The sequence below is a fragment of the Hemitrygon akajei genome, chromosome 27 (genome assembly GCF_048418815.1).
Source record: "Hemitrygon akajei chromosome 27, sHemAka1.3, whole genome shotgun sequence".
Lineage (NCBI taxonomy): Eukaryota > Metazoa > Chordata > Chondrichthyes > Myliobatiformes > Dasyatidae > Hemitrygon > Hemitrygon akajei.
The window spans coordinates 9,421,012-9,448,506 of record NC_133150.1 but is presented as its reverse complement, the minus strand read 5'-3'; the positions used below and the strand labels follow the sequence as shown (position 1 = coordinate 9,448,506).

General features: G+C 42.1%; 1 protein-coding gene across 3 annotated transcripts in view; it reads left to right on the top strand.

Annotated features, from left to right (window-relative positions):
• LOC140717116 (alpha-1,3-mannosyl-glycoprotein 4-beta-N-acetylglucosaminyltransferase C-like) overlaps window positions 1-21,399 on the top strand; it is an 80,541-nt gene extending 59,142 nt beyond the window's left edge. For all 3 annotated transcript variants that reach the window (XM_073030360.1, XM_073030361.1, XM_073030359.1), the window contains exons 2-4: window positions 1,834-1,995; window positions 4,363-4,513; window positions 14,618-21,399. In XM_073030360.1, the coding sequence (XP_072886461.1) occupies window positions 1,894-1,995; window positions 4,363-4,513; window positions 14,618-15,774 (1,410 nt within the window). In that variant the 5' untranslated portion in view covers window positions 1,834-1,893 and the 3' untranslated portion in view covers window positions 15,775-21,399. The remainder of the gene's footprint in view (window positions 1-1,833; window positions 1,996-4,362; window positions 4,514-14,617) is intronic.
• The last annotated feature ends 6,096 nt before the right edge of the window (window positions 21,400-27,495 follow it).

Sequence of the window (27,495 nt, the reverse complement as noted above, 5' to 3'; positions counted from 1 at the left end):
ATAAAGCAAAGCCTTAGTTGCTGGAAAGAAACTTAATCCCAGTTGATGCAGTTAGTGGCCTCAATCCTTCACCATTCTCGATCAAATAATTGTACAGTTCTAATTTCTGTTGTGTTTAAAATAAACTCCACCATTATAAAAGTTTTGCTTTTTTTAAAAAAAATTTAAGTTTAAAAATTTGGAAGTGAATAAAATTTGTCCCGAATCTGGTGCAGTTCCTGTTGCAATTAAACCTGGAGATATTTGAGTTATCGTTACACAGTCATATACTGACATTTTAATTGGGACAAGAAGAATGACTAGCACGAGATTAGAGTCAAATCATGGGCTGATTACGTTGCGAAGAATACTCTGTGGACTCTTTCCATTTGGCATGGAAAGCTATGACTTTGGTAGGGTGGGAGTTTATACAGTTCATTTGTTTAAAGTCTGTAAGGTATGTAAGTGCACCTGTTACCAATCTCCTGAGTGGAGAAGATAGAGTGATTTAGCTACTTGGCTATTCTTTTTCATTTGGTGACAAGTGCCTTGAGAGATATCACTCTCTGGAGGTACACAGCAGAAAAATATTGATTGTCCTTCCATGCTATCAATCACCTGTCCTGGAATAGAGCAGAAATTATGTCGAACACACTTGCATTAAACAGGTTTCCAATCTACTAGGTTTTTGGTTTAGAGTCTACAATGTGGTCAGAAACGGGTCAATCTGACAGATCCTTTTGCAAATCATTAGTGATTGTTACAGTAAAATTAGAGTATTGGATTCTTACCCACAAACAAGGCCAATTTGTTCAAATTGCCTTTTGATTAATGCACTTTGAAAGTAAAAGTGAGAACGCTTTAAGACTGGTATTAATAAAGGTGCAATCCAGTATGGGGGTTGGTTCTTTGCTGAGGATACAGCACGGTACAGTGGAATGTAGCATTGCAATATGAGACCATCTAGCCTGGCTAGTATTTAGCTCTCAAGGCATTTTAAAGGAAATGGGCTTCAAGCATTGAAATGCTTTGGGAAGATATTCTGCTTTTTCTAATTTGTTTCCTTCTGCTATTGACAGTGTGGGGCGTCTTCTGCTTTCAGATCTATTGTACTGTTTAAAACCGCTCAGTTGAGGCACATGAATATACGAGGAAGGACCATCGATGGCTGCTCTCTGCATAGGAAAGCGATAACTGTTCAAATCTGCACCCACGTACTCTGTCATCATGACAAAGGTTCAGCAAGGAGGAATTTCTTTAGCCAGTTGGGTGGTGAATCTGTGGAATTCATTGCCAAAGGCAGCTGTGGTGGCCAAGTTATTGGGTATATTTAGAGCAGAAGTTGATAGGTTCTTGATTACGAGGAGAAAGCAGGAGAATGGGATTGAGGGCTAATACATCAGCCATGTTGAAATGGTGTAACAGACTTGATGGGCTGAATGGCTTACATCTGCTCCTATGTCTTATGGTATTGATCCCTCAAAAGCAGTGATCCCAGTATGAGGAAGGCTGCATGGATGCTGACACCGTGGTTTCTCAAGTCACTGTTTTGTGTTTTATTTAATTATTTGTGGTAATATTTTGTTTTATGTGCTGTGTGTGATAGATGTTTTGTGGGTGCACCATAGTCCGGAAGAACATTATTTCGTTTGGTTGTATACGTGTACAGCCAGATGGCAAGACGTTGGAACTTGAGCTTGAAAACATGAACTCTTGATATAAGCACTTAAATATCCCCTTGTTATTTTTGCTGTGCTCACTACAGTGACGATCTGAAATGCCCTCCGTCTCTCTGCTCACAATCTGTGAAATTCGAGATTCCAATTTCAACTCGAGCATCTGTGTGTTTTTCAGAGCAAGACTGAAAGCAGCCCTGTCTCATGATCAACTTGGAAAGCTGCTGCTGCTGCTGCAATGAGATGCTACTGGAAGCGATCTGTCACTACTCTTGGCCTCTCCCTGCTTCTTTGCCTCCTTGTGTATCTTTGTATCAAGGAGGAAGAGGGGAGTGCACTGGTGAGTATTTTAGAGAGCACTATGTGAGTACTTCTCATTCTACACCAATCTTTGAAAGGCTTGACACTTGTGTTCCTAGATAGATTGAGCTAATGCTATTTTTCAACAAATTAATATGGGATTGGGAGTTCTATTGGAAGCTTCACAGCCAAGATTTGTCATTGACCTGGACTGTCAGCTTTGTTTCTCTCCCCACTGTTGTCGAGTATTTTTAGCATTTTCTGTTTCAATTTCGATAGTGCTCAGAGTTAATTAAGTTCAGCAATTCATACCTTCTGACATGGTTTCCTTATAATGCACCATGTGTCAGGTGGCTACACATTGACATAAAACCTTAGAACCCTTCCTGCCAGATTCTGCACCAAAGTAGAGGTCTTTATTTGTAATAATATTGCAAAGAACCCAGTCAGATTGCTATCCCAGTGGTAAGAGGAATAGTTATTTCACCCAAACCCAAACTGATGCCTGGCTCAAATCTCCTTCCTGTTATATTGATATACCTAAGCACCTCTCGAAGGAATATCTCAGTCCTCCTGAACATTTTGCTGACATTTGAACAAGAAGGCCAGTTGATACCTTGCCCCTTGTAAAATATTATCCTGAAGAGATTTCAGAAAGATTGGCCAAAGATTAGCTACTAGTCCTAATAGTTGCATTTGCAACTGCAAGCATATCCAAAGCCATCAATTGCAAACAGACAGTGCTTGAGGTCAGGATTAGCTCCTGATTGCCAGGGGTGAGAGGCAGCAGCTCTAGTCGCTGCTTCTGTGTGGCCTGACATGTTGTCATTCCTACAAAGACGGTGGCAGAACCAAAAACAAGCCTGCACTCAGAAATTTATTCCGTGTTGTAATGTTATTGTGGAAGCACAGAACTAAATTTGTGTATGAAGTAAGAAGTGTTGATACAATGGGCAGTCAAAACCTTTTCCCCAGGGCAGAAATGGATAATATAAGAGGGCATAATTTTAAGATGAATGAAGGAAAGAATAGGGGAGAAGGTTGGAGGTGGGTGGTTTTACAGAGTGGTGTGTATGTAGAGCATGTGGCAGGGTGATGGTACAGGAAGATTCATTGGGGGCATTTAGGAGACCCTTACGTAGGCACAGAGACAAAAGAAAAGCTGAGAGCTATGCAAGAGGGAACTGTTAGATTGATCTGGGAACAACACACACAAAATGCTGGTGGAACACAGCAGGCCAGGCATCATCTATAAGGAGAAGCACTGTCGACATTTCGGGCCGAGACCCTTCGTCAGGATTGATCTGGGAGCAGGTTTTAAAAAGTCAGCATAACATCATGGTTCAGAGCACCTGTCTTGTTCTGTACTGTTCTATGTTCTAAATTAAAGAAGAATTCAACACAAATGTATTACTTGCTTTTCCTGATGGAGAATAGTATCTTTTCTTCTCGGGCAGCCCCTCAGAATCAAACCTAACGTTCTTCCCCTTCTGTTTTGTGACTGAGGCCAGTGTGGGATCCACAGGTTCTTTCACAGACAGGGCAGAGGTGCCTTGAAGGGCCGGTTGCCAATTAGTCTATGAGATGGTGCGCTCCTTTCACTGCTTTTGCACGGCTCCTGATTATTCCCAACACATCGATCAAAGGTTCTCAATACAATCTCAAATGCTTCTCCCCTTTGAAAGGACATGGGCCAGAGGTACACAGAAGCCAGTGAGGCTGTTGTATTAGCATTGAGCATGTTAATGAAGCTTTGTTAGACTGGACTGAATCCCTGTCCTTATTAATGTTGAACCTCAGCAGAATACTCGGTACAGCCTGCGTGGAGTTTGCATCAATCAAGCTAAACTAATTTAGAGTAGTCTGAGAATAGAGTATTTCAGATAAAGAAAATCCAAAAGGCAGCTGAAAATGATGACCTGTAATATTAACCCTGTTTCTCTCTTCATGGATGCTGACTGACTTGCTGAGTATTTCCAATATTTTCCTTTATTTCAGTGTATGTTGATGATTGTTTCAAAAAAATCCTAACTAATTTCCAATGTCCCTGCTTCAGAAAATCATTTAAATCCAAAACTTAATCACTCAGTTTTGCTTTGAAGTTAATTCATTTACAGCTAGATTTAATTGAAATGCAAGTTCTTCATGTATTTAGTTGAATAGGAAATTAGAACAGAGCAAAAATGTTTTAAAATATCCTTTCAGCATATGTTGCTAACTCCAGAAACGGACATTTCCACAGCCATAACTACCTCTGTGGGGGAAAATATAAATGGCTCACGTGGCCATGTTGAGATTTTTCATTTGTGATGTCTCCTTTTTATGCCAAGATTACTGATGGCCCATAAAATGAGCATTACTGAAGTATACATCTTTGATAATTGTCCAATTTCCTATTGTCTTTCAGGAAGAAGAAGAAAAGCGATTGGCCAAAGAAATAGCCGTGCAGCAGCTATACTCTGAGAGAAATGTGCAGAACTTCAGGGAGCTGATAAATTTTTCTTCGCCCATTAACATCAGCTATCAATTTTTGGCAGGGTACCCTTTATTAAAAAAGAGTAAGAGAAATATTATTCTTAAAGTTTCTCATGAGTTAACTATAAAGAGAAAAGATTGCAATGAATTGATATGTATGTGTATCGAGTCTCAAGCAGGAACCATTGTCAAGTGTGCACGTGAACATGAATTTTGGAAAAAGTTGCTTTTATCCAAACAAATGATTCAATTGTTTCTAGAAAGCAGCTGAAGATCTGACAATTTTTATTTCAATTTGAGACACAATAACTAGCTGAAAGTAAAGGAGATTCTCCAGATCTTGAAATCTTGAGCAACATGCACAAAATGCTTAGGAACTCAGCATCTACAGAAGGATAAAAATAGGCAATATTTCAAGCTGGGACCCCTTAACTTAAGAGGACAGTTGAAGGGTCTTGGCCTGAAACATCATCTTTTTTTAAAATTTCCCTCTATGGATGGGGTCCAACTTGCTGAGTTCTTCCATTTTCTATGTGTTGAATTAGCTGAAGAAATGATTCTCGACTCAATAATAGTTAAGCACTTTGGGCTAAAATTTCTACTGTGTGACACCACAGTTATTTGTAACAAGTTATTAAATTTCAAAGGGAACGCAATTGCTAGTAGAAATCAGGTACTTAATGTGTAAATTTCAAAGTCCAGAACCTATCTTTCATCCCAAAGAAAGAAGTCTTTGGGCTGTGGCTGACAAGAGAAGTCAAAGGCAGCATAAAACCTAAAGAGAGGGCATGTAATACAGCAAAAATTAGTGGAAGGTAGAATATTGGGAAGCTTTTAGAAACCAACACAAGACAACTAAGAATCCATATAAAGAGAAAAGATTAAATAGGTAATATTAAAGAATATACAAACAATACTTTCAAATATATGAAGAGTAAAAGAGAGATGAGAGCGGATATCAGACCATTGGAAAATGACACTGGAGAGGTAGTAATGGGGAACAAAGAAATGGCAGACAAACTGAATAAGTCTTCACTGTGAAAAACACTAGCAGAATGCCAGAAATGCTAGAGTGTCAGGGGGCAGAAGTGATTGCTGTTGCTAGTACTAAGGAGAGGATGCTTAGGAAGCTGAAAACTGAAGACAGATACAGTAAGTTACCTGAACCAGGTGGACTAAGTATCAGAAAGAAGTACGTAAGTGAAGAGATTGTGGAGGCATTAGTTATGATCTAGATCACTAGATTCTGGAGTAGTTTGAGCACTGGAAAATTGCAAATGTCACTCCACCCTTTAAAAAGGGAGTGAGGTAGAAGAAAGAATATTGTATGCCATTTAGCATGACATCAGTGGTTGGAAAGATGCTGGAGGCTATTATTAAGGATGAGGTTTCAAAGTACTTGGGGGGGACATGTGATAAAAATATGGATTTTTTAAAGGGGAAATATTGCCTGAATGTTGGAATTCTTTGAGGAAATAACAAGCAGGATAGACAATGGAGAATCAGTAGATGTTCTTTATTTGGATTTTCAGAAGGCCTTTCGCAAGATGTCACGCCAATGAGGCTGCTTACAAAATAAGAGCCTGTGGTATTACAGGAAAGGCACCGAGATGGATAGAAAATTGGCAGACTGGCAGGAGGCGAAGAATGGGAATAAAAGGGGCCTTTTCTGGTTGACTCCTGGTGACTAGTGGTGTGTCGCAGGTGTCAGTGTTGGAACCGCTTCTTTTCACATTGTATGTCAGTGATTTGGATAAATGGCTTTCTGGCCAAGTTTGCAGACAATACACTGATAGGTGGAGGGCCGAGTAGTGTTGAGGAAACTGGATGACTGAAGAAGGACTTGGACAGATTGGGGGAATGTGCAAAGAAGTGGTAGATGGACTGTCTTGCACTTTAGCAGAAGGGATGAAGGCATGGACTATTTTGTAAATGGGGAGAAAATTCAAAATCAGAAGTGCAAGTGGACTTGGGTTCCCTGAAGGGTAAGTTGCAGGTTGAGTCGGTGATGAGGAAGGTGAAAGCAATGTTAGCATTTATTTGGAGAGGACTCGAATTTAAAGTGACACTGAGGCTTTATAAGGTGTTGATGAGGCCTCACTTGGGGTATTGTGAGCACTTTTGGGCCACTTATCTAAGAAGGGATGTGCTGGCAAGAGAGAGATTCCATAGGAGGTTCAGGAGAATGATCCCAAGAGTGAAAGGGGGCATTATAAGGGGTGTTTGACGTCTCTGAGCCCGTACTCGCTAGAATTTAGAAGAACAGTGGGGTGGGGGTCTCATTGAAAGTTATCAATTATTGAAAGATCTGGGTAGACTGGGTGTGGAGACAATGGTGGGGGTGGTCTAGGGCCAGAGGAACATCCATTTAGAACAGAAATGAGGAAAAATGTCTTTACCCAGAGGGTGGTGAATTGGTGGAATTCCTTGATACAGACAGCTGTGCAGCCCAATCGTTCATTATATTTAAGGCAGAAGTTGATATGTTCTTGATTAGTCATGACGCCAAAGATTATGGTGAGAAGGCCGGTGAATAGGGTTGAGAGGGATGATAAATCAGCATGATGGAATAGCAGAGGAATCGATGGGCTGAATGGCCTAATTCTACTCCTGGGTCTTACGGTTTATGGTCTAATATACATTGTGAGACTGAGGCCATGCCACCTCTCACCTCCCTGCCTATCTGTGAGGGCTGTCTTCACCATGACTGGAAAAATCATCACTGGAGAATATCCCAGCTTTATCGGGTTAAGGATGACGAGCAATTCCTTGATTCTATAGTTGCTTTGGGGCCCACTGCCACCACCGAAGGTGAAGTTGATGGTCTCCTGGATTAGGCCCATTTCCACAACTCCTTGTTCAACTCTAGCCAAACCAAACAAGCTCTGGGTTCAGCTGGGAGCCAGAGCCAAAACATCATCTCGCTTAACTGCCTGCTTAGCGCTGCTTTGGTTGTAGGAAGGCCTAACCACTCCAGTCCTCCACCAAGAAATCCAAACACTGAATAGATTCAATGTCCTGGATGAGCAATAGTTACTCTTGGCTCATCCTCCATGTACTGGGCCATCAGGGACTCAGTCACGAGTGGAGACAAGCTTACCACCGGCTGCTACAAGCTCCCAGTAGGGACCTCTCTGCCTCCACTACGCGTTAAGTTGGGTAGCTTTCAGGCTGCAACACCACCTCAGGTTCCACTGTCTTCTCCCCCGCTGACTCCATCATCAGGAGCGTCAAGTGAAAGCTAAGTGTGACCGTTTGTTTTCCCGGCGCTGAAGTCTCTGACAACGTACAAGCTTCATTGCCTGCTAACTGACTACCCCTCTGTGAACAGGCTTGTTCCCGTTGGCACAAATACCGTTGTTTAGCAACAACCTGAGCTGCTCAAACCTGACTTCAGTGGTCTCTCTGAGTTTTTAAAAACTAGTAGTGAGAACGTTTATATCTCCAGACCAATTCCCACCCAGGGTTGTGGCTATGGGCATTTTAACAGGCTCCGCAGTCTGCATGTTTGGCTTCAGACTTGATGTGGAATACTGAACTTTGGCTTCACTGACAATTTTAATCTATTTTGGGAATGTGCCACAGTTTTCAAACCTGATGGTCGTCACCCGGTTTGGGCTCACAGATGCTGTCTACAAACATATTCCACTGCACGCTGTCAAACCCACACAGATGGCTATTTACAATCAATGGCGTGTGTGATCCTTCCCGAACTACTTCCTCCTCACTGTCCACCAGTTCTGTACATGTTACCAATCCAATTCAGACCATTGTCTCTGAAAGGGTCCCCAGACTGAACTGCCCTATTGAATATGATAACAGAAATAGCCTTTACTCTTAAAATCTACCTCCCTGTTGCACCACTCCAAGCTACTCTTCGGAATGTGACGTCCTTTTCAAATAAGACTTTTATTATCTGTACAGACCTCGTCTTTTTTTTTGTTCTTATCTGAGGCCCGGTTAAAACCAGTTGTCTGAACTGTATCCCCTTGACTATGACAGTTTCAGCATAACGAGGCCTAGTGGCTGAGGTGGCAGGCTCGCCACGTGTTCAAAGAGCACTTTGGGTGCAACTGACTCAACAATTTTTCAAGTTTTGAGGTTTAAAGTGTTTAAAATTTGTGGTACAGACCCTGTCCTCTGTGTTATCAGGTATTGTTCCCCCTAAGACCAATGCCTGCTTTCCCTTTCAGTTTCTTATCCTCTATTATATTGAACTGCGACGAGATGGTGATTTCAATAATCATTAATGATCTCTCAAATGCAAACTATTGCAGCTAAATTCATGCTCTTACTAGACAGCCTGGATTGTACCCAGCATGTCACTGAGCCCACTTGGAAAAACATTTGATTTCGTAATGACAGGTTAAATATTATTATCTCTTTAACTAATACCAGTATCCCTGATCATTTTTGTGTACTTTGATGCCTTGCTGCCTGGAACCAAGACCACAAAAGAAATTACAGTTAATATAACAGTTCCTTGAATCTGCAACACAACTTAAATTCTTTGAGCTGGCTGGATTATCTGACCCATGCAATCTGAACTGCTCAGTAAGTGAGATAGTTCAACAATAACTTGACAAATGCATTAAACACGGTGGCTTCACTTAAGATCAACAAGAAAATTATCACCAAGGTTAAATAATTCTATCCATGAACTCGAGAGAAAATGGAGGAAAACTGGGCTAGACATCCATCGTAATATTTTCAAAGAAAAACTAGCCGCCTTTAATGCTGCCATATACCCTGCAAGGAGAGTCCATTTTTCCAAGATTACTACAGAGAATATCAGTGATTCAAGAATATTTTCTCAACTATCTCAACAGTTCCCCAACCTATAGTGTCCTCAGTCAAGTATCTGCCACAAAATGTGAGGAATTTGCAAGAAACTTTATCAACAAAATTACTTCCATTAGGGACCGTACAGCAAGGTATACTGGTAACATCTATACCCAACTTTGTAAAAAGACGCAACAATGCCAAAATTTATAATAATTTCTAATCCAAAACTCTGTAACATTATAACAAGAAATAAACTATCTATTTGCTGTCCCTATCACACTTTTTAAGGGCTCTTTAATACTATTTTCAAATCTGTTCAGAAAATTATTAACACATCCCTTGAAACTGATGTTTTTGCAGATGCCGTCAAAAAAGCGACTGTCAAACTCCTGCTTAAAAAGCCAAACCTTGCCAGTCAGGCATTAGGTTTAACAAAACCTTCCCTTCCTGGGCAGGGTTTTTGAGAAAGTTATTTTCAACCAACTCAGCAACTTTCTGAATGAGAACAATATTCTAGAAATTTCCAGTCAGGTTTTAGAGCAAAGCACAGTACAAAGATGACCTTTATCAAAATTGTCAGTGACCTGAGGCTTAGCACCGATTCCAACATAGTCTAGGTCCTAATTCTTCTAGATCTAAGTGCTGCCTTCGACACAATTTACCACAAGCCAATGTTTGACTCTATTTCGCTGGTTAAAGCTTCCATTGTTTGTCAATTAAAGCAACAAGGAACATTGAAACTTCGAGGCGAATGTGGAAGGTGAGCACCAGCTGCCTGCCGTTTGATCACTGGTGAGATCGCTCTGCTACCGGAGAGGGGGGACTGCCGTTTGATCACTGGTGAGATCGCTCTGCTACCGGAGAGGGGGGACTGCCGTTTGATCACTGGTGAGATCGCTCTGCTACCGGAGAGGGGGGACTGCCTTTTGATCGCTGGTGGGATCGCTCTGCTACCGGAGAGGGGGGACTGCCTTTTGATCGCTGGTGGGATCGCTCTGCTACCAGAGAGGGGGGACTGCCGTTTGATCACTGGTGGGATCGCTCTGCTACCGGAGAGGGCGGACTGCCGTTTGATCACTGGTGGGATCGCTCTGCTACCGGAGAGGGGAGACTGCCGTTTGATCACTGGTGGGGTCGCTCTGCTACCGGAGAGGGGGGACTGCCTTTTGATCGCTGGTGGGATCGCTCTGCTACCGGAGAGGGGGGACTGCCGTTTGATCGCTGGTGAGATCGCTCTGCTACCGGAGAGGGGGGACTGCCGTTTGATCGCTGGTGGGATCGCTCTGCTACCGGAGAGGGGAGACTGCCTTTTGATCACTGGTGGGATCGCTCTGCTATCAGAGAGGGGAGACTGCCATTTGATCACTGATGGGATCGGTCTGCTACCGGAGAGGGGGGACTGCCTTTTGATCACTGGTGGGATCGCTCTGCTACCGGAGAGGGGAGACTGCCGTTTGATCTCTGGTGGGATCGTTCTGCTACTGGAAAGGGGGGGACTGCCGTTTGATCACTGGTGGGATCGCTCTGCTACCGGAGAGGGGAGACTGCCGTTTGATCACTGGTGGGATCGCTCTGCTACCAGAGAGAGGGGACTGACGTTTGATCACTGGTGGGATCGCTCTGCTACCGGAGAGGGGAGACTGCCGTTTGATCACTGGTGAGATCGCTCTGCTACCGGAGAGGGGGGACTGTCTTTTGATCACTGGTGAGATCGCTCTGCTACCGGAGAGGGGGGACTGTCTTTTGATCACTGGTGGGATCGCTCTGCTACCGGAGAGGGGAGACTGCCTTTTGATCACTGGTGGGATCGCTCTGCTACCGGAGAGGGGGGACTGCCGTTTGATCACTGGTGAGATCGCTCTGCTACCGGAGAGGGGAGACTGCCTTTTGATCTCTGTTGGGATCGCTCTGCAACCGGAGAGGGGAGACTGCCTTTTGATCACTGGTGGGATCGCTCTGCTACCGGAGAGGGGAGACTGCCTTTTGATCACTGGTGGGATCGCTCTGCTACCGGAGAGGGGAGACTGCCGTTTGATCACTGGTGGGATCGCTCTGCTACCGGAGAGGGGGGACTGCCGTTTGATCACTGGTGGGATCGCTCTGCTGCCGGAGAGGGGGGACTGCCGTTTGATCACTGGTGAGATCGTTCTGCTACCGGAGAGGGGAGACTGCCTTTTGATCACTGGTGGGATCGCTCTGATACCGGAGAGGGGAGACTGCCTTTTGATCACTGGTGAGATCGCTCTGCTACCGGAGAGGGGGGACTGTCTTTTGATCACTGGTGGGATCGCTCTGATACCGGAGAGGGGGGACTGTCTTTTGATCACTGGTGGGATCGCTCTGCTACCGGAGAGGGGGGACTGTCTTTTGATCACTGGTGGGATCGCTGTGCTACGGAGAGGGGAGACTGCCTTTTGATCTCTGGTGGGATCGCTCTGCTGCCGGAGAGGGGAGACTGTCTTTTGATCTCTGGTGGGATCGCTCTGCTACCGGAGAGGGGAGACTGTCTTTTGATCACTGGTGGGATCGCTCTGCTACTGGAGAGGGGGAGACTGCCGTTTGATCACTGGAGGGATCGCTCTGCGGCTGGAGAGGGGAGACTGCCTTTTGATCACTGGTGGGATCGCTCTGCTACCGGAGAGGGGAGACTGCCGTTTGATCACTGGTGGGATCGCTCTGCTACCGGAGAGGGGAGACTGCCGTTTGATCACTGGTGGGATCGCTCTGCTACCGGAGAGGGGAGACTGCCTTTTGATCACTGGTGGGATCGCTCTGCTACCGGAGAGGGGAGACTGCCTTTTGATCACTGGTGGGATCGCTCTGCTACCGGAGAGGGGAGACTGCCTTTTGATCACTGGTGGGATCGCTCTGCTACCGGAGAGGGGAGACTGCCGTTTGATCACTGGTGGGATCGCTCTGCTACCGGAGAGGGGAGACTGCCGTTTGATCACTGGTGGGATCGCTCTGCTACCGGAGAGGGGGGACTGCCGTTTGATCACTGGTGGGATCGCTCTGATACCGGAGAGGGGAGACTGCCTTTTGATCTCTGTTGGGATCGCTCTGCAACCGGAGAGGGGAGACTGCCTTTTGATCACTGGTGAGATCGCTCTGCTACCGGAGAGGGGAGACTGCCTTTTGATCACTGGTGGGATCGCTCTGCGTCCGGAGAGGGGAGACTGCCTTTTGATCTCTGTTGGGATCGCTCTGCTACCGGAGAGGGGGGACTGCCGTTTGATCACTGGTGGGATCACTCTGCTACCGGAGAGGGGAGACTGCCTTTTGATCACTGGTGAGATCGCTCTGCTACCGGAGAGGGGAGACTGCCGTTTGATCACTGGTGGGATCGCTCTGCTACCGGAGAGGGGAGACTGCCGTTTGATCACTGGTGGGATCGCTCTGATACCGGAGAGGGGAGACTGCCTTTTGATCACTGGTGGGATCGCTCTGCTACCGGAGAGGGAAGACTGCCGTTTGATCACTGGTGGGATCGCTCTGCTACCGGAGAGGGGGGACTGCCTTTTGATCACTGGTGGGATCGCTCTGCTACCGGAGAGGGGGGACTGCCGTTTGATCACTGGTGACTGCTCTGCTATCGGAGAGGAAAATCGTGCCTGCAGAATGTTACCCAGGTTTTTCTACATTTTGGATATTGACTTGGACTATAGGCTTTTCTCTCTGCCTTTGTCTTTTTTGCCCGACCCGTCGCATTTTTTTGTGTGTATGGGGGAGGGTGATTTTGTGGTCGACGTTTTTTCTGTGGAGAGGAGAGATTTGGTGCTTGATGCTCGTGCTGCTGTTCTTTCTTTCTGGGTTTCATGGCTATCTGGAGGAGAAGAATTTCAGAATTGTATGCTCTAATAATCAATGAAGCTTTGAACTTTGCTCCCCTTGTAAAAATCAGAAGTAACAAGCCTGTGAGTTACCCTTGGTTCAGATCTGAGTTTTAAATCGCACAGAAAGAAAGTGACTGGAGCAGCATTTCTACACTTAAGAAATATTGGAAGGTTACATCCTTTTCTGTTGTGATGATGCTGAAAATCTAGTTCACGCATTTATTTTGAATAGACTAAATTACCGTAATGCTCTTTTTGCTGGCCTTCCCAAGCAATTTATTGACAATCGTCAACTCATTTAGAACACTGCTGCTAGACTTTTAAACAAAACCAGGCTGAAGGAACATATCACTCCCATACAAGCTAATCTGCGTTGGCTTTCTGTAGAATTTTTAGATTGGTTTTAAAGTTCTCTTACTAGCTTTTAAAATTTTTAATGTTCTGGGACAAAAAGATTTTTGTTTGATACCTGCTCGAGATCTCAGGTCGTCTTGCACTAGTCTCTTAAATTGAAACAAAGATAACTGGTCAGTCAACTGTTTTTTGAACTACCATCCCAAACTGTGGAATTCAATATCTAAAACTATAAGGATATAAACTCAGTAAACAGGTTTAAGCACCAGTGCAACGCCTATCTATTTAACTTGATTTTTAACTAAAATCTTTTTGTCTTTTATTTTCATGTTCCTTTTTATTTTTTTATTTTATTTTCATGTTTGTACTATGATCACTTTGTACAGAGGAGATGTCAGGGTAAGTTTTTTTTACCCCATTTAAGTGTAACACATTTATTGTGCACGCCAATGAGACATCTAATACAGAGTCTAAACTCTTCTTACTTCAAACCTTTGCAATTAGAACAAGTGTTGTTATTTTGACCCAAATAACGAAAGAAAATAAACTTCTGTTGACTGCATCATCAATCTTTGCTCCAGAAAAAACAACAGTCCCTGGATTACCCAAGGATTCAAGTCCTGGGAACCCCTCAGGTCAAATATTACCTTCTACAGTAGTAGTCCATATTGTTATCATGTCGTATACAATTGCAATAATTCTTTCACTTCAGTAATCACTCTAACAGTATCCATAATTAAACTAATTGAATATGTATTGTATTCAGTTATTATTGAATGCTCGAAAAACATTCTAAAAATGTATGGCAGTATTTGCATCAAGTCAGACATCTGTAAGTCATGTCATTCAGAAATTGGGGAGACCTTGTGTATTTTTTAACATGTTTAGCATGTGGATAGTAAGCCTGGAATAAATTGGGGATTTAGATCACGTTATCATGACCACTCTTCATGTAATTCCAGAACTGAATGTGCATGTTGCGGATGTTAGACAAATGGTGGGAGAAAATGGTTGAAATTGTAATTGTGTGCCACACAGTAAGCAAAACAAGATATCCAAGCTCATAATTTGGAAGCTGTGCAATCCAGTTATTACCTAAAATTAATTTGCTTCCATATAGAATGGAAACAGTTAGAGTAATTTCCTTCAAATGTATTTGAACGTTGCTCAGAATGTTTCCACAATTGTACAACCGTGCTTCTGTTTCCTTTACAGAATACATCACAGTGGGATTGTCTTCAGTCAAGCGAAAGAGAGGAAATTACCTCCTTGAGACATTGAAGTCCATATTCAAACAATCAACTAATGACGAGCTGACTGAGATGGTGGTGGTCGTCCATTTGGCAGACTTTAACATGGTGTGGAATACGCAGGTGGCTCAGGACATAGCCACAAAATTTGCCCACCATATCATCTCAGGCCACTTGATCATTATTCATGCCCCAGAATTATACTACCCACCCCTCAAAGGCTTGAAAAGGAATTATAATGATCCAGCTGATCGCGTGACTTTCAGGTCAAAACAAAATGTAGACTATGCTTTCTTGCTCAACTTTTGTGCAAATTTATCAGATTATTACATAATGCTAGAAGATGATGTTCACTGTTCCCACTCTTTCTTAACTGCAATTAAGAAGGTTCTCGCTTCAAAAGCGGGCTCCTACTGGGTAACACTGGAATTTTCTAAGCTGGGCTACATTGGAAAACTTTACCACTCATCTGACCTTCCAAGACTGGCCCAATTTCTACTGATGTTCTACCAAGAGATGCCATGCGACTGGTTATTAACTCATTTCCGAGGCCTTCTCACACAAAAAGATGTCATTCGTTTTAAGCCTTCCCTGTTTCAACACATCGGCTATTATTCTTCTTTCAGGGGGACAGAGAATAGATTAAAAGATGATGACTTTGAAGAAGATTTCTTTGATGTCCCTGACAACCCACCAGCGGCAATCCACACAAGCCTCAAAGTTTTTGAAAACTATGACCCCAGCAAAGCCTACAGTAATAGCGAAGAGTACTTCTGGGGAAAATCACCCTCTACAGGAGATTTCTTCACTATTGTGTTTGTAAAGCCGATGAACATTAGTAGAATCCATGTAGCCACTGGCTCAGAAGACAGGCATGGCGATATTCTTCATTCTGGGATTGTTGAAGTTGGGAAGCATCCAAAATTGACACAAAAGGGGAAGGATTGTTCAGAATATGTTAAACTAAAAGAATTTCAAAATGGACTGTTTGATCAAAAAGATATAGGAGCCATTGTGAACTTTAGTGTGGAATGTGTGCGAATATACATTACAAACAGCCAAAAAGACTGGCTAATTATTCGCAGCATTGGTATCTGGGCAAAGCAAGCCACCTCTCTATGACAAAGTACACTAACTGTACCACTCTGGTCATTCTCTCCTCGGTGACCTGTATTGAGTTGTCTTTCTGTGTGAGTATCTCATCGGTGAACTTGCAGAGCTTGTCCAGCTGGGTAGTCCAACAGCCATCCTCAGCGATATCTTAAACCGACCCCAGTTGTCAGCATTGTTCAGTAATTGGTGGTTAGGGGAAAACCCATGAAGATTCAGAAGACCTTCCTCTCATCCTTGTCCAGGGAATATCAGTTCTGTAGTTCTGAAAAGAGCTAAGTAATAAGTAATTAAGCACTTTCCAGATGTATATGATCTTTCAATGTACCATCAAAAATCACTTGCAAATGGCAGGCTACCTGCAAGTTCGCCATTATAACAAGCTGTTTGCTCATTTCCCAGTTTATTATGCAGCACAATTGCTAGTTTGAGAAAGTATGAAATTTTGTGTTCTGTGCTAATATATCAGCCCAGAATTATGAAATCAGGTTAATCAGGACATCAGAATGTCATGGTATTCATTGGGCGGGTATCTCCAGCTCTCCATCTTTTGCTCTGAATAATGTGATGGGTTATGAAAGGATGTGACTGGGTCAAGTAGAAAATGCCAGGAAGCATGTCAATTCAACTTCAAAGCTCACGTGAAAATTTTAAAAAGCTCTCCCCAAAATACTGTGAGCATCTAATCACTTCTGAATCAAATATTAATAAGCACAATGATAATCTGACGTATAAATAAATTCAAAACATCGTTTTTGAACAAAAACAGTGACTGCCATGTTCTGATCAAATGAATGTTAGATCACTGTGCCTATCTTTTCAGATATAAGCCATCAAGACTTAAACTCTCTGTAATTATCCACAAAAGGGGGACATTCTGATACAAGTCAAGTTCAGGTTTATTGTTATTCAACTTCACACATTTATATAGCTAAATTAAGCATTGTTCTTCGTGGGGCCAAGGTATGAGGTAAACACAGTACATATAGTCACCCACAGCACATAGAGTCACAAAACAAAATTAGCACAAGTCTCTGAGTGGCATGGCCACGAGATTGACATTCCTACAGGCTCACAACATAAGGAAGGACAATAAAGTGGCTGTTTGAGTGTGTCACTTATGTTATCCTAATATGACTAGCCATGGCTAGGAATGTCCCCAACTCAGTATCTGAGTCTTAAGTTATAAATAAATGATTTCTAGGGGCTATTTGAGGGAGAATGAAACTATTTTGTTCTTTATGAATGATCTTACAATTCCTCATCAAATGGTTCTGGGTGTGCTTTGCCTTACCTTAGGAAGAGGGAAAATGGCCTTTACAATAGGTGTAAATATCTGAAAAAATTATATATACTTTGTATAAGTATTTGCACCATGATTCAAAGAATGCCTTGATGTTATATTCCATAACTAATGTGATCATTGCTGTTTTCAAGATAAATTTGCATATTAAGATCTTTATTCATGATATCCTGTAAATAAGGAATTGTTTACTTGTGCTTTTTTAATTAGAAGTGTGGTTCAAATATTTGGATATTAAATGCAGCTATGGTTTATTAATGTTAGATATTGCTGCACTGTACGATGGTTAACTTTTTCAAGATGAATCTTCTTAGTTTAATTTTTTACTATTCCATGGAGATGGATTCAGATTGGATGCATTCAGACCATTGTATCTGTCAATCAGATATACAGTAGATATTGCTTTCATTTTTGCTGCTGGTTGAAATACAAAAGATGCTTCAGACATGTGAAGTATCCTGTAAGTGGAGGTGACTAGGAATTGTCGATCAAATCACAAGAGAAAGTGTGCAGATGCTGGAAACCTGAGCAACACACACAAAATGCTGCCTGGCCTGCTGAGTTCCTCCAGCGTTTTGTGTAGGAAGTGTTGAGGCCTGTTTGTACCCCTACAAGAAGGTTCCAAGATCAGCTCATTATTGTGGTAACCAAAGTGATGGTTACTTAATTCCTTTAAAAACTTGATTACATCTGTTCATGCAAACATTATCAGATGTTCAGTTTCTCAGATCTAATAATCCAGCAGTAGACTTATAACCATGTCAATGATTATTTAACAATTGATCTATGTCACCAAACTAAATTAGATCATTTTTATCTCACTTTTCTAAGCTCTGCACTGCAGGGAATGGGATTTCCACATATCACATACACAGATCTGTTGCAGTCTAAATAACCTAACTCATTGCTATGATCAGCTGACCCTTCATGATCACCATACTTTTCAATGGCTTAAGTGACTGAAGGCAAATTAGATTGATGTTTGTTTAGCTGTTCTGTGGTGATATCAGATTTCAAATATCTTCAAAGTTACTTTTAAAGAATCACCCAGCACAGGAATGGGGCCCCCTTCAGCCCATCTCATCCATGCCAACAGTGATGTCTATCTGCTCTAGAATAAACTGCCAGGGAGCCACATATGAGGAGCTAGTGAAAATCTCAGGTGATTTACAAAGCGATTATGCTCAGAGGTTTGATAGTGTTTACACTCCAGGCTTCAAACCCATTTTGTGAAGAAATCCAATGCCTAGGGTTCATGCAGGGTGAATTTTGCTTTATTTGGTGCTCCAATAGATTGTGAATTATTGAGGTCTTAACTGACCTTAGACAATAGAAAGCAACTAATGTTTTTAAATGTCATGAAAAGGTGCATTGATTTACACAACTAAATGCAAGTTTATATTTTAAATTTTGGGATTTTTACATCCATTTTGACAATCTTATTTTGCCATTGATTCTGATGGGTAGTTCCATGTAAATCCTTGGCCTTGGCCCTTAGTTATTTTTGTTCTCCTGAAGTTTGCACTTCATTTGCTTTATAAACCCGTTTTCTTGATTCCCAAATGACATGCACATTGTTAAAGGTCTGTAATTCGCAGGTAGTTACGTAAAGAAAATTGACAGCAAAATACTGCTTTGATATTTGAAGGTGGGTGAAGTATGAGAAGAAAATAAATGCCGTATAAAATTTATAGATTGGATTGATTGGCCTAGAAATCCATCCTTCCTCAGTAATACTGGTAGTGTTAAATGTCGTAACTACTATTATAGTCTGCCTCAGATTCTTTCCATTCTTTAGTGAGCATATATATAAATACAATAGAGCTGGGCTGCCTAAGACTGTTGTACAGTATTGTATTTGTCAATGTGGAAAGGAGAGCAAGTTTGTAAATCTGGCAGGAGCAAAGGATGTTGGGAATGGTGAGGGTGGAGCGCTGCTGGAGGGGGTGTGAGAGAGGTGGCAGAGAAGGATTGCCAGGGGAGGACACGCCCAGCCCTGAGGCACCAGGCAAGGTCTTTTGATTCTAAGCAATTGGTTTATTTCATTACAGAATGTTTGTCTGATGCTTCCCTCGCCTTCCTGCTTTTCCCAACCATGATTTGCCTCTCCCTGCATCCTTCCCACTCTCAGTCCACAATAAAGAACCATATCAGAATCAGATGTGTCATCACTCACATATGCTATGATTTTTTTCCTCTGGCAACAATACATAAAATTACCACAGTGCTGTGCAAAAGTTTTAGGCACCCTAACTATATACACGCATCACACGGTACGGTATGTTTGCAGTATTTCAACCAACAGATCAGTCATCACCTGTGGTTAATCGTTCATCCCCAATCAGTGTTCTGCCCTTCCACCATGTTTCTGCCTTAGAGTGTTGAAGGTCCCAGGAAAGTTATCACTTTCGGCTAATAATGAGTCTGGTCATTTGGAACATTGTTCCATTAGTCTTTTTCCATGACAGCTTTTGACACTTTCCAGTCGTATAAAAGATAAATATTGACAGATCAAGAAAGCGTACAAATGGCTTTTGTTAAACTAATGCCTTAAGCCTTTAATGTTTGGAGATGACTCAGAGTGGCAATTTCATTCGATTCCATTGTTTGTGTCTTGTCCTGTACAGTTCACTGCAGATGTCTCATGAAGCCTAGCCTTAATCCAGAGACCACAATGGCCTTAATCACTGCTACAACCCAGCAGCAGTAGACTCAATGCTGCCATCAACAACTATTTCACATTTTATGGAAAGCAAGGTGAACTCTTACTATGACAATACCTACAAAACAGATTATAGTATGCTGAAGCCAAGACTTCCACTTCAGGCAGCTAGGAGATGGTTAGAATCGGGGTGGTCAGAATAAACGCAAAATTGAATTATAAGTAGGGGGCTCCCTAGGGGGGTCCATAGGCCATTCCGTTAATGGTAAAACTCCATGTCATCACAAGTTTGGGAACCACAGGGTTAGAGTTACTTTGTAGGAATTCAGTTGAAGAACTGGATAACGTTGGCAGGTGTGTAGGGCTTGGAAGCTTTGTCATTTACCATACTCAGTGGAGAATTTAAGCATGAAAGTTGTTTCTTGTAGTTTGCCCTGCATGTTCTCAAAATAAATGTAAGCTCCGGAGGAGAATTGATTTGTTTTTTTTTGGTTTGGTCACACATCTCTCAAGTTTAATGGTGAAGAGCACAGTGAATTTAAAACTAATTTGCTTTGAGAAATCAATCTTGATGGGCATTCTGTAGTAGTATTGTGTTAATATTTCTTCAAACATGATTGAGCAGTTATGGTCAGATTAAATCTGGCAAATCTGCGCCATAGAATCATATCATTCATATCAAAATGAACTGTTGACTTATTAGCATTTCTTTCTGTAAACAAGCAGCGGTGACTGCTACATTACAAACTAATTCATGATGATAAATCTACTTGAATGGACCTGCATGGAGCTAAGTCCCATGTAGCTCTGGACTGCCTTGTTCAGTGAATCAGTTGATACCTTCCTGAAAGTCAGACAAAATATGACAGTGGCTTCCTATGTGTGTTCAATTCTGTTTAAAAATGCAGAAGTGACAATCATAATTGATGTAAATTATTATCATTTCACTTTCTTACAGAACATTTTCTTCTCCCAGTAATGTATGTTGGGTTTAATACAGCAAACCTGGTTTTGAATTTGAAAACAAAGAGCCAGAAAATCTATCAGGATCAGCAGGAAAAAGATTATTTTCAGATTTCTTTTTTCAAGATCCTCCTTAGTTTGCCAAGTTTTAAATTTTACCATCCTGGCAGATTCACTGTATATTTTCAACAGCGGAGATGTTCTTTAAACTATGGTTCAATATGTCATTCCTAACACAACTCCAGCTCTTCATTAACACTCAAGTGGCCATCACAGTTTGCACTGTAAAATAAAAATGGAATGATACAAATTAGGCTTTTGTAAACAGGATATAAACTGAAGCACAGAGTGTATTGTTTCACTGGATTCATTCCAAAGCCCTTTATTGTAAAATATTGGGAAATGATTCTGTTGAGGTTATTATGCACTGTTTTTGGGAGATGTATTCTGCCACCATTGCACTGTTGCTATGTTCTTCCATGGATGAGCACAATTAGTAAATGTACTTGTTCAAATCCTCTAAGATTGTTCATCAGTTTTTGTTCATGTGTTACTTTGGTTTTATTGTCTTCATGATTCTGAATAGATTTTTGCAAATGCACTTTAAGAGTAGTGCTTTCATTTCAGTTATGTAAAGAATTTTTTTTATGTAGAAGACTGCAAATTTTTATTGTCAGTAATGTATTTGAATAAATTTATTTGCTTAGTATTGTTTATGTAATCCTTTCCTAAATTGTTAGACAAGTTAAACATATTCTTGAATAGTTGTCTTCAGTCTCAATTTGAGATGTTATATTGGATTCTTTCTGCTGTTGGTAACAATTGTACGGTTGAATATGTGAGCTGAGTCATAGGTTTTACCATAAATGTCCTTCACTAAGACAGGGCTTCAAAAAAGGAGGAAAAATATCTGTAATTTTTGCTTGCCAAACAAAATATTTTTATAGGATGGTGTAGAACTGGCAGCCTATTGTACTTTGATCCATCTTTATGTTCATACTCATTCTCTGACTTAGTTTCTTTTACAAGTCCTCCCAAATTATGAATGCCTGAATTATGTACATACAGAAGAGCATTTGGGAAACTGGTGTGATGGGTTTGCCTGCTGTTACGCGACTGCAGGCATCTTCTACTGTGTGTAAACTTGATTCATGCCCACCTTTCCCACTTTTGAACAGTTTGGGGTTGCGAATATTTCACAGGAACGTGACCCTGCTATAACTTAGAAAAATTTGCATTGGTTTCTTTTCTGATAAGAGATGAGTGTGGTTAGTGCTGAGGAAGAATCTAACATCCAAAACTTAAAACATACTCTCATCCTATGATACCTGCCTTGCTGGGTGTTTGGCACAGTTCCTGTTTTTACCAAGGGTTTCCTAACATTTATAGAATTACGTCTTTCTAATTTTGTCTGGGATACTTTTAACATTTGGGACTTCAAGATACAATGTCCTCTATATCCATCAATTGGGTAGGTTTTAAATTAAGTCTGTATCTCAATCCCTTTCTCCGTAATTTGCCAGAGAAACTCAGCAAGGCAGCAGCATCCATGGGGGGAATAAACATTCGAAATTTCATGCTGAGACCCTTGAAGAATAGACTGCAAACGGAGCGGTAATGAAGGATGACCTTACAGAGCAGCAGCGGGCCCCAGGATGAGTACAACCAATTCAAACCAGACTGGGAATGACAATCTACCCAGTCAAGAAAATACAACATACAAAACTTTTAAGACTGGGCTTTATTTGGTTGTTCAGCTTTCATTTTTGTTGTTTTTCATTAAAAGAGAAATAATGCAAAATATGTATCAAATGTAACAGTGGTCTCAAAGCCAAGTACAAATACGTAGGCACTAGAATAGGTTGGGTTGATGCCTGAGTCAAAAGGAAGCTGACTGAAAATCCCTGAATAAAGTGGGTGTACAACAGCCTAGTCGCTTCCTCCTGCACACAGTGAGGTTGAGTCAGGTGAGGAAGCCCCCTGAACAGTGAAGGAGTATATCACCCCAGGGAACACAAGTGGGAGTGGTTTAAAAATATGTTAATGCTGCTGAATGTATTGACCATGAATGTATAATGTCGTGCACTGTTTGAATCACGTTCAGTTTTAGGATTTAAAAAGCATTGCCTCCTTAGTTGTTCCCATGGGAAGTACTGAGATTAAGTGCAGCTGCTAGATCATCAAGTTAGTGAAAGGTGTGCTTTTGTATGTGCTAAATTTGTTGGTCTTCTAGTTCCATGCAATGCCTGTGGAGGAGACTGGCACATTGCAAGCTACTGGAGCACATGCTGAAGGATGGACTGGAAGTTTGATGCAGGCTTTGTGGGGAAGGACTGCAGTTAAGTCTCCTGGCACGAGACTTTGAGAAGTTAAGGCCTGTGTAAAAGCTTCTCGGACACTATAGTTTGGCAGTGGTACCCTGTATACAGAAAGTTCTCCCTCTACCAGTGATAACAGATGAATGTAAAGTGTGGAAATTGTATTTCAAAATAAAATTTATTTTGAAATAAAATGTCCTGCAATAAGAATGCACAGTCCCTGATGTACCACCTGACACTTAAGATTCTGCTAATTTGACTAACTATTTTCCTCTGCAGCAGCACACACTATGTTGGAGGACCTCGGTGGGTCAGACATCATCAATGGACGATGGATATTTTGGGTCAAATCCGTTCGTCTGGACTGAATGATAGAAGGGAGACGGCCAGCATAAAGAAGTGAAGAGATGGGGTGGAGCAAGATTTCACAAGCAATGCAGGCGATGAGGGGTAATGGGAGGAAGGGAGAAGGGAGAGTGGAAATAGTGACAGAAGCTGGAAGGTGACAAAGGGCTGGAGATAATAGGATCTGATGAGGGAGGAGCATAAAATCATGTGAAGGAGGTGAGGAATGCAGATGGGAGCAGTGGGGGAGAGGAACCAGCAGGAGAAGGGTGTGGGTGATGGACTGTTGGCGTGGGAGAAGGAATGAAGCAGGGCAATGGAGGCTGGAGTGGGTGTAGAAAGTACAGAGTAGATCAGGGTGAGAGTGAAAAGGTGCAGAAGGACAGCAGTCTACCAGAAATTGGAGATTTCAATGCCCATGTGATGTTCATCTCAATGCCGATTGTCCATTTTCCTCTGTAGGTACTGCCCGATCCACTGAGTTTACACAGAGCATGACAGGTCTGTGATATTGTGCCCACCTTTCAACCCACTCAGAATCACTCTGACCATAGCCCTTCATTTTTCTATCATTCATTAAGAGCCTCTTAAATGTTCCTAACGTACCTGCCTCTGCCATCCACACGCCCAGCCTTCAATAATAGGAGTGGTGTCTTCAGCCCGAATGAAAATGATCATGAATTGACAGCTGGTAAAGGTAAAGCTGATAGTTTCATGAAACTCTAGAATCCAAAGAATGTTTCAGAACTACACTCCGCACAGTGGGTGGTTCTGGACTGGCCTAGCGATACTGCTGATTCAGGGAATTAGATTGAGCTGCTACAGAAAGCATCTGACCCAATAAATAAATCAGTACCAAATAAAACCCAATGATTCACTATAATGCATTGCAAACCCTAAACCAGCACGCAATATTTCTGGTTGGAGTGGAGACATCATTAAGATTCAGGTACAGTTATTATCAAAGAACCAAAACAAGTCCTTAGATCCAAATCCCCAGAGTAGGCCCTGTTACATACCCCGTGGGTATCTTGTGACTGTCTTATGACCATGATGTAATTCAGTATCTGGTGAGCGTGATGTAATGATCTTGCGATGGTGGGGTGATGTAATTTCCCGCCAGAGTGAGGTCACATGATGTAATTTTCCCGCCAGTGAGAGGTCATGTGATGGCCTGTTCCAACAGGTATAAAACAGGAAAGCCTTGCTGTGACATGGGTTAGTTTGTTGCTTAATTCGTCAGTTACTCTGTTATGCTGCGTATTCGTCTCATGACGCAGTTTTGTTTTAAATTGGAGTTTTACTTTCTATTGTAAGCTGTGCCGGCAGTTTTGAAAATCACTGCCAGTTATGTTTGATGTATCTTTGATTTAATTTTAAAGTCTTTAAGTATTGGAGAGTGAAGTATTTACCAAAGTACGGAAAACCCAAAGGATCGAGTAAAGTTGGTGTCGTCGGAGGTTTACTACAGGATTGAACTTATAGAACCTTCATTCAAGGAATTAGTAACCTGCATCTGAGAAAATTCCTGCTATAAGAGCAGAAAAGGTTGGGGGCAGCGTTTTTCACCAAGGAAAAGGTCAGTTCCTTCAAGCTGTTTTTATTTCTTTCGACACAAGTCTTTCGGGCAGGGCATATTTCGGCTGGGATCAGCAGTAACGTTACCTCGTCAAGAAATTCGTCACTTCAGGAAAGTCTCTCCTAATTGACTGTCTAAATCACTTGGACTTTTACATTTATCGCTTTAAGACCGTGTTCGCATTTATCGCTTTAAGAACAGTTCAAGTTGCCATATAGCAGTTAACTTCCGGTTAAGTTAGTCATTTGTTTTCTTTTCATTTGTTGTTGAGCTGAGTTTAAATAATTGTTTAATTTGTTTATAAAAAACCTGTCTCAATTCTATATTCATTGATGCCGTATCATAACAGCCCAAAGCTTCGGTCACAGTTCATCATTTGAGCAGGGCAAATCACTGTGAAGCTTGGAGACATGAAGCACAGCAGCCAGGTCAATCTCACAGCCTCAGCGTCACAGAGAGTGGAGTGAACATCACGGGAGAATGAGCAAACTCAAGAGACTCTCACCTCTGATCCTGACATCCTGCCTTTACTGTCTGTCCAGGCCGGCAATTTACATTGTCCAAACAACGGATTGTGCCACAGCAAAATGCTCTGGCCCCAGACCATGCCACCCAGCCCAAATCGGCTTGGCACTTAGCGTGATCCAACCTCACACCCGTATTAGTCGGATGGGCATTGAAACTCCTCTGCCTCAATGACTCCTCTCCGAATCACTCACTCCAATTCCATCTGCATCGATTTTGCAAGGTAGCAGTACAGCTCATTCCTCTAATTCACCTCACCTTCACTCACCTTCATTATTTGCGATGATAGTTTACCTCAATCTGTTAAATTTTTATCAGCCATGTAATGTAACTACATGCCACTTGAGGTACAGTGAGCATTAGCAATTATATTCAATGTGAAGAAATTCCAACTATTCTTGTTGGGTAAGCCCTCTGCTTTATTACAGATCTCAAACAATCGCCAGTACTCCCTAAGTCCCAAGGTAGCAATTCCAACAATGACAATTCCTAGATTGAAAAGATCAGTGGTTTTGCTGCAACGGTATGAATACACAGTTGTTTAATGACTCAAGAAGCATAATTGCTGTCATTCTCTCTGGTTGCTATATGAATTGCTGGATGTGGATGGTAAAAGGTTTCATGCTGTAACTACAGCTGATTATTTCAGGCAAAACCATGAATCAGCCTGAACTAGTTATGATCTGTGGCTGTCCTAGAATCAAAGTTTTGAACTGTCAGTAGACCAAAGTTGCTTGAAGTGCAAATGTCAAATAATTACAGAGTTTATAGATTGACTTAATGTGGAAACAGGCACTTCAGCGCATCGAGTCCACACCGACATTAACCACACGTTTAGATAGAAACATAGAAAAGCTACAGTATGAAACAGGCCCTTTGGCCCACAAAGCTGTGCCGAACATGTCCTTACCCGAGGAATTACTTAGGGTTACCCATAGCCTTCTATTATTCTGAGCTCCATATACCTGTCCAGGAGTCTCTTAAAAGACCCTATTGTACCCGGCTCCACTACCGTCACTGGCAGCCCATTCCACGCACTAACCACACTCTGCGTAAAAAAAACTTACCCCTGATATCTTCTCTTTACCAACTTCCAAGCACCTTAAAACTCTGTCCTCTCTTGCTAGCCGCCACTGGTGACCAACCTCCATGCAGAATATGACCCGTCTACAACCACTCTTTGCCTTCTGTGGACAAGCCAGTTCTGGATCCACAAAGCAATTTCCCCTTGGATCCCATGCCTCCTTACTTTCTCAATAAGCCTTACATGGGGTACCTTATCAAATGCCTTGCTTATACACTATATCTACTGCTCTACCTTCATCAATGTGTTTAGTCACATCCTCAAAAACTTCAATCAGGCTCGTAAGGCACAACCTGCCTGTAACAAAGCCATGCTGACTATTCCTAATCATATTATGCCTCGCCAAATGTTCATAAATCCGGCCTCACAGGATTTTCTTCATCAACTTACCAACCACTGAAGTAAGGCTCATTGGTCTATAATTTCCTGGGCTATCTCTACTCCCTTTCTTGAATAAGAGAACAACCACAACCCTCCAATCCTCCAGAACTTCTCCCATCCTCGTTGATGATGCAGAGATCATCACCAGAGGCTTAGCAATCTCCTCCCTTGCATCTCACAGTAGCCTCTGCTACACCTCGTCTGGTCCCAGTGACATCCAACTTGATGCTTTCCAAAAGCTCCTGCACATCCTCTTTCTTAATATCTACATTCTCAAGCTTTTCAGTCCACTGCAAGTTATCACTACAATCGCCAAGATCCTTTTCCGTAGTGAATACTGAAGCAAAGTACTCATTAAGTACTTCTGCTGTCTCCTCCGGTTCCATACACACTTTTCCACTGTCACACTTGATTGGTCCTATTCTCTCACATCTTATCCTCTTGCTCTTCACATACTTGTAGAATGCCTTGGGGTTTTCCTTAATCCTGTCCGCCAAGGCCTTCTCATGGCCCCATCTGGCTCACCTAATTTTCTCCTTAAGCTCCTTCTTGCTAGCCTTACAATCTACTAGC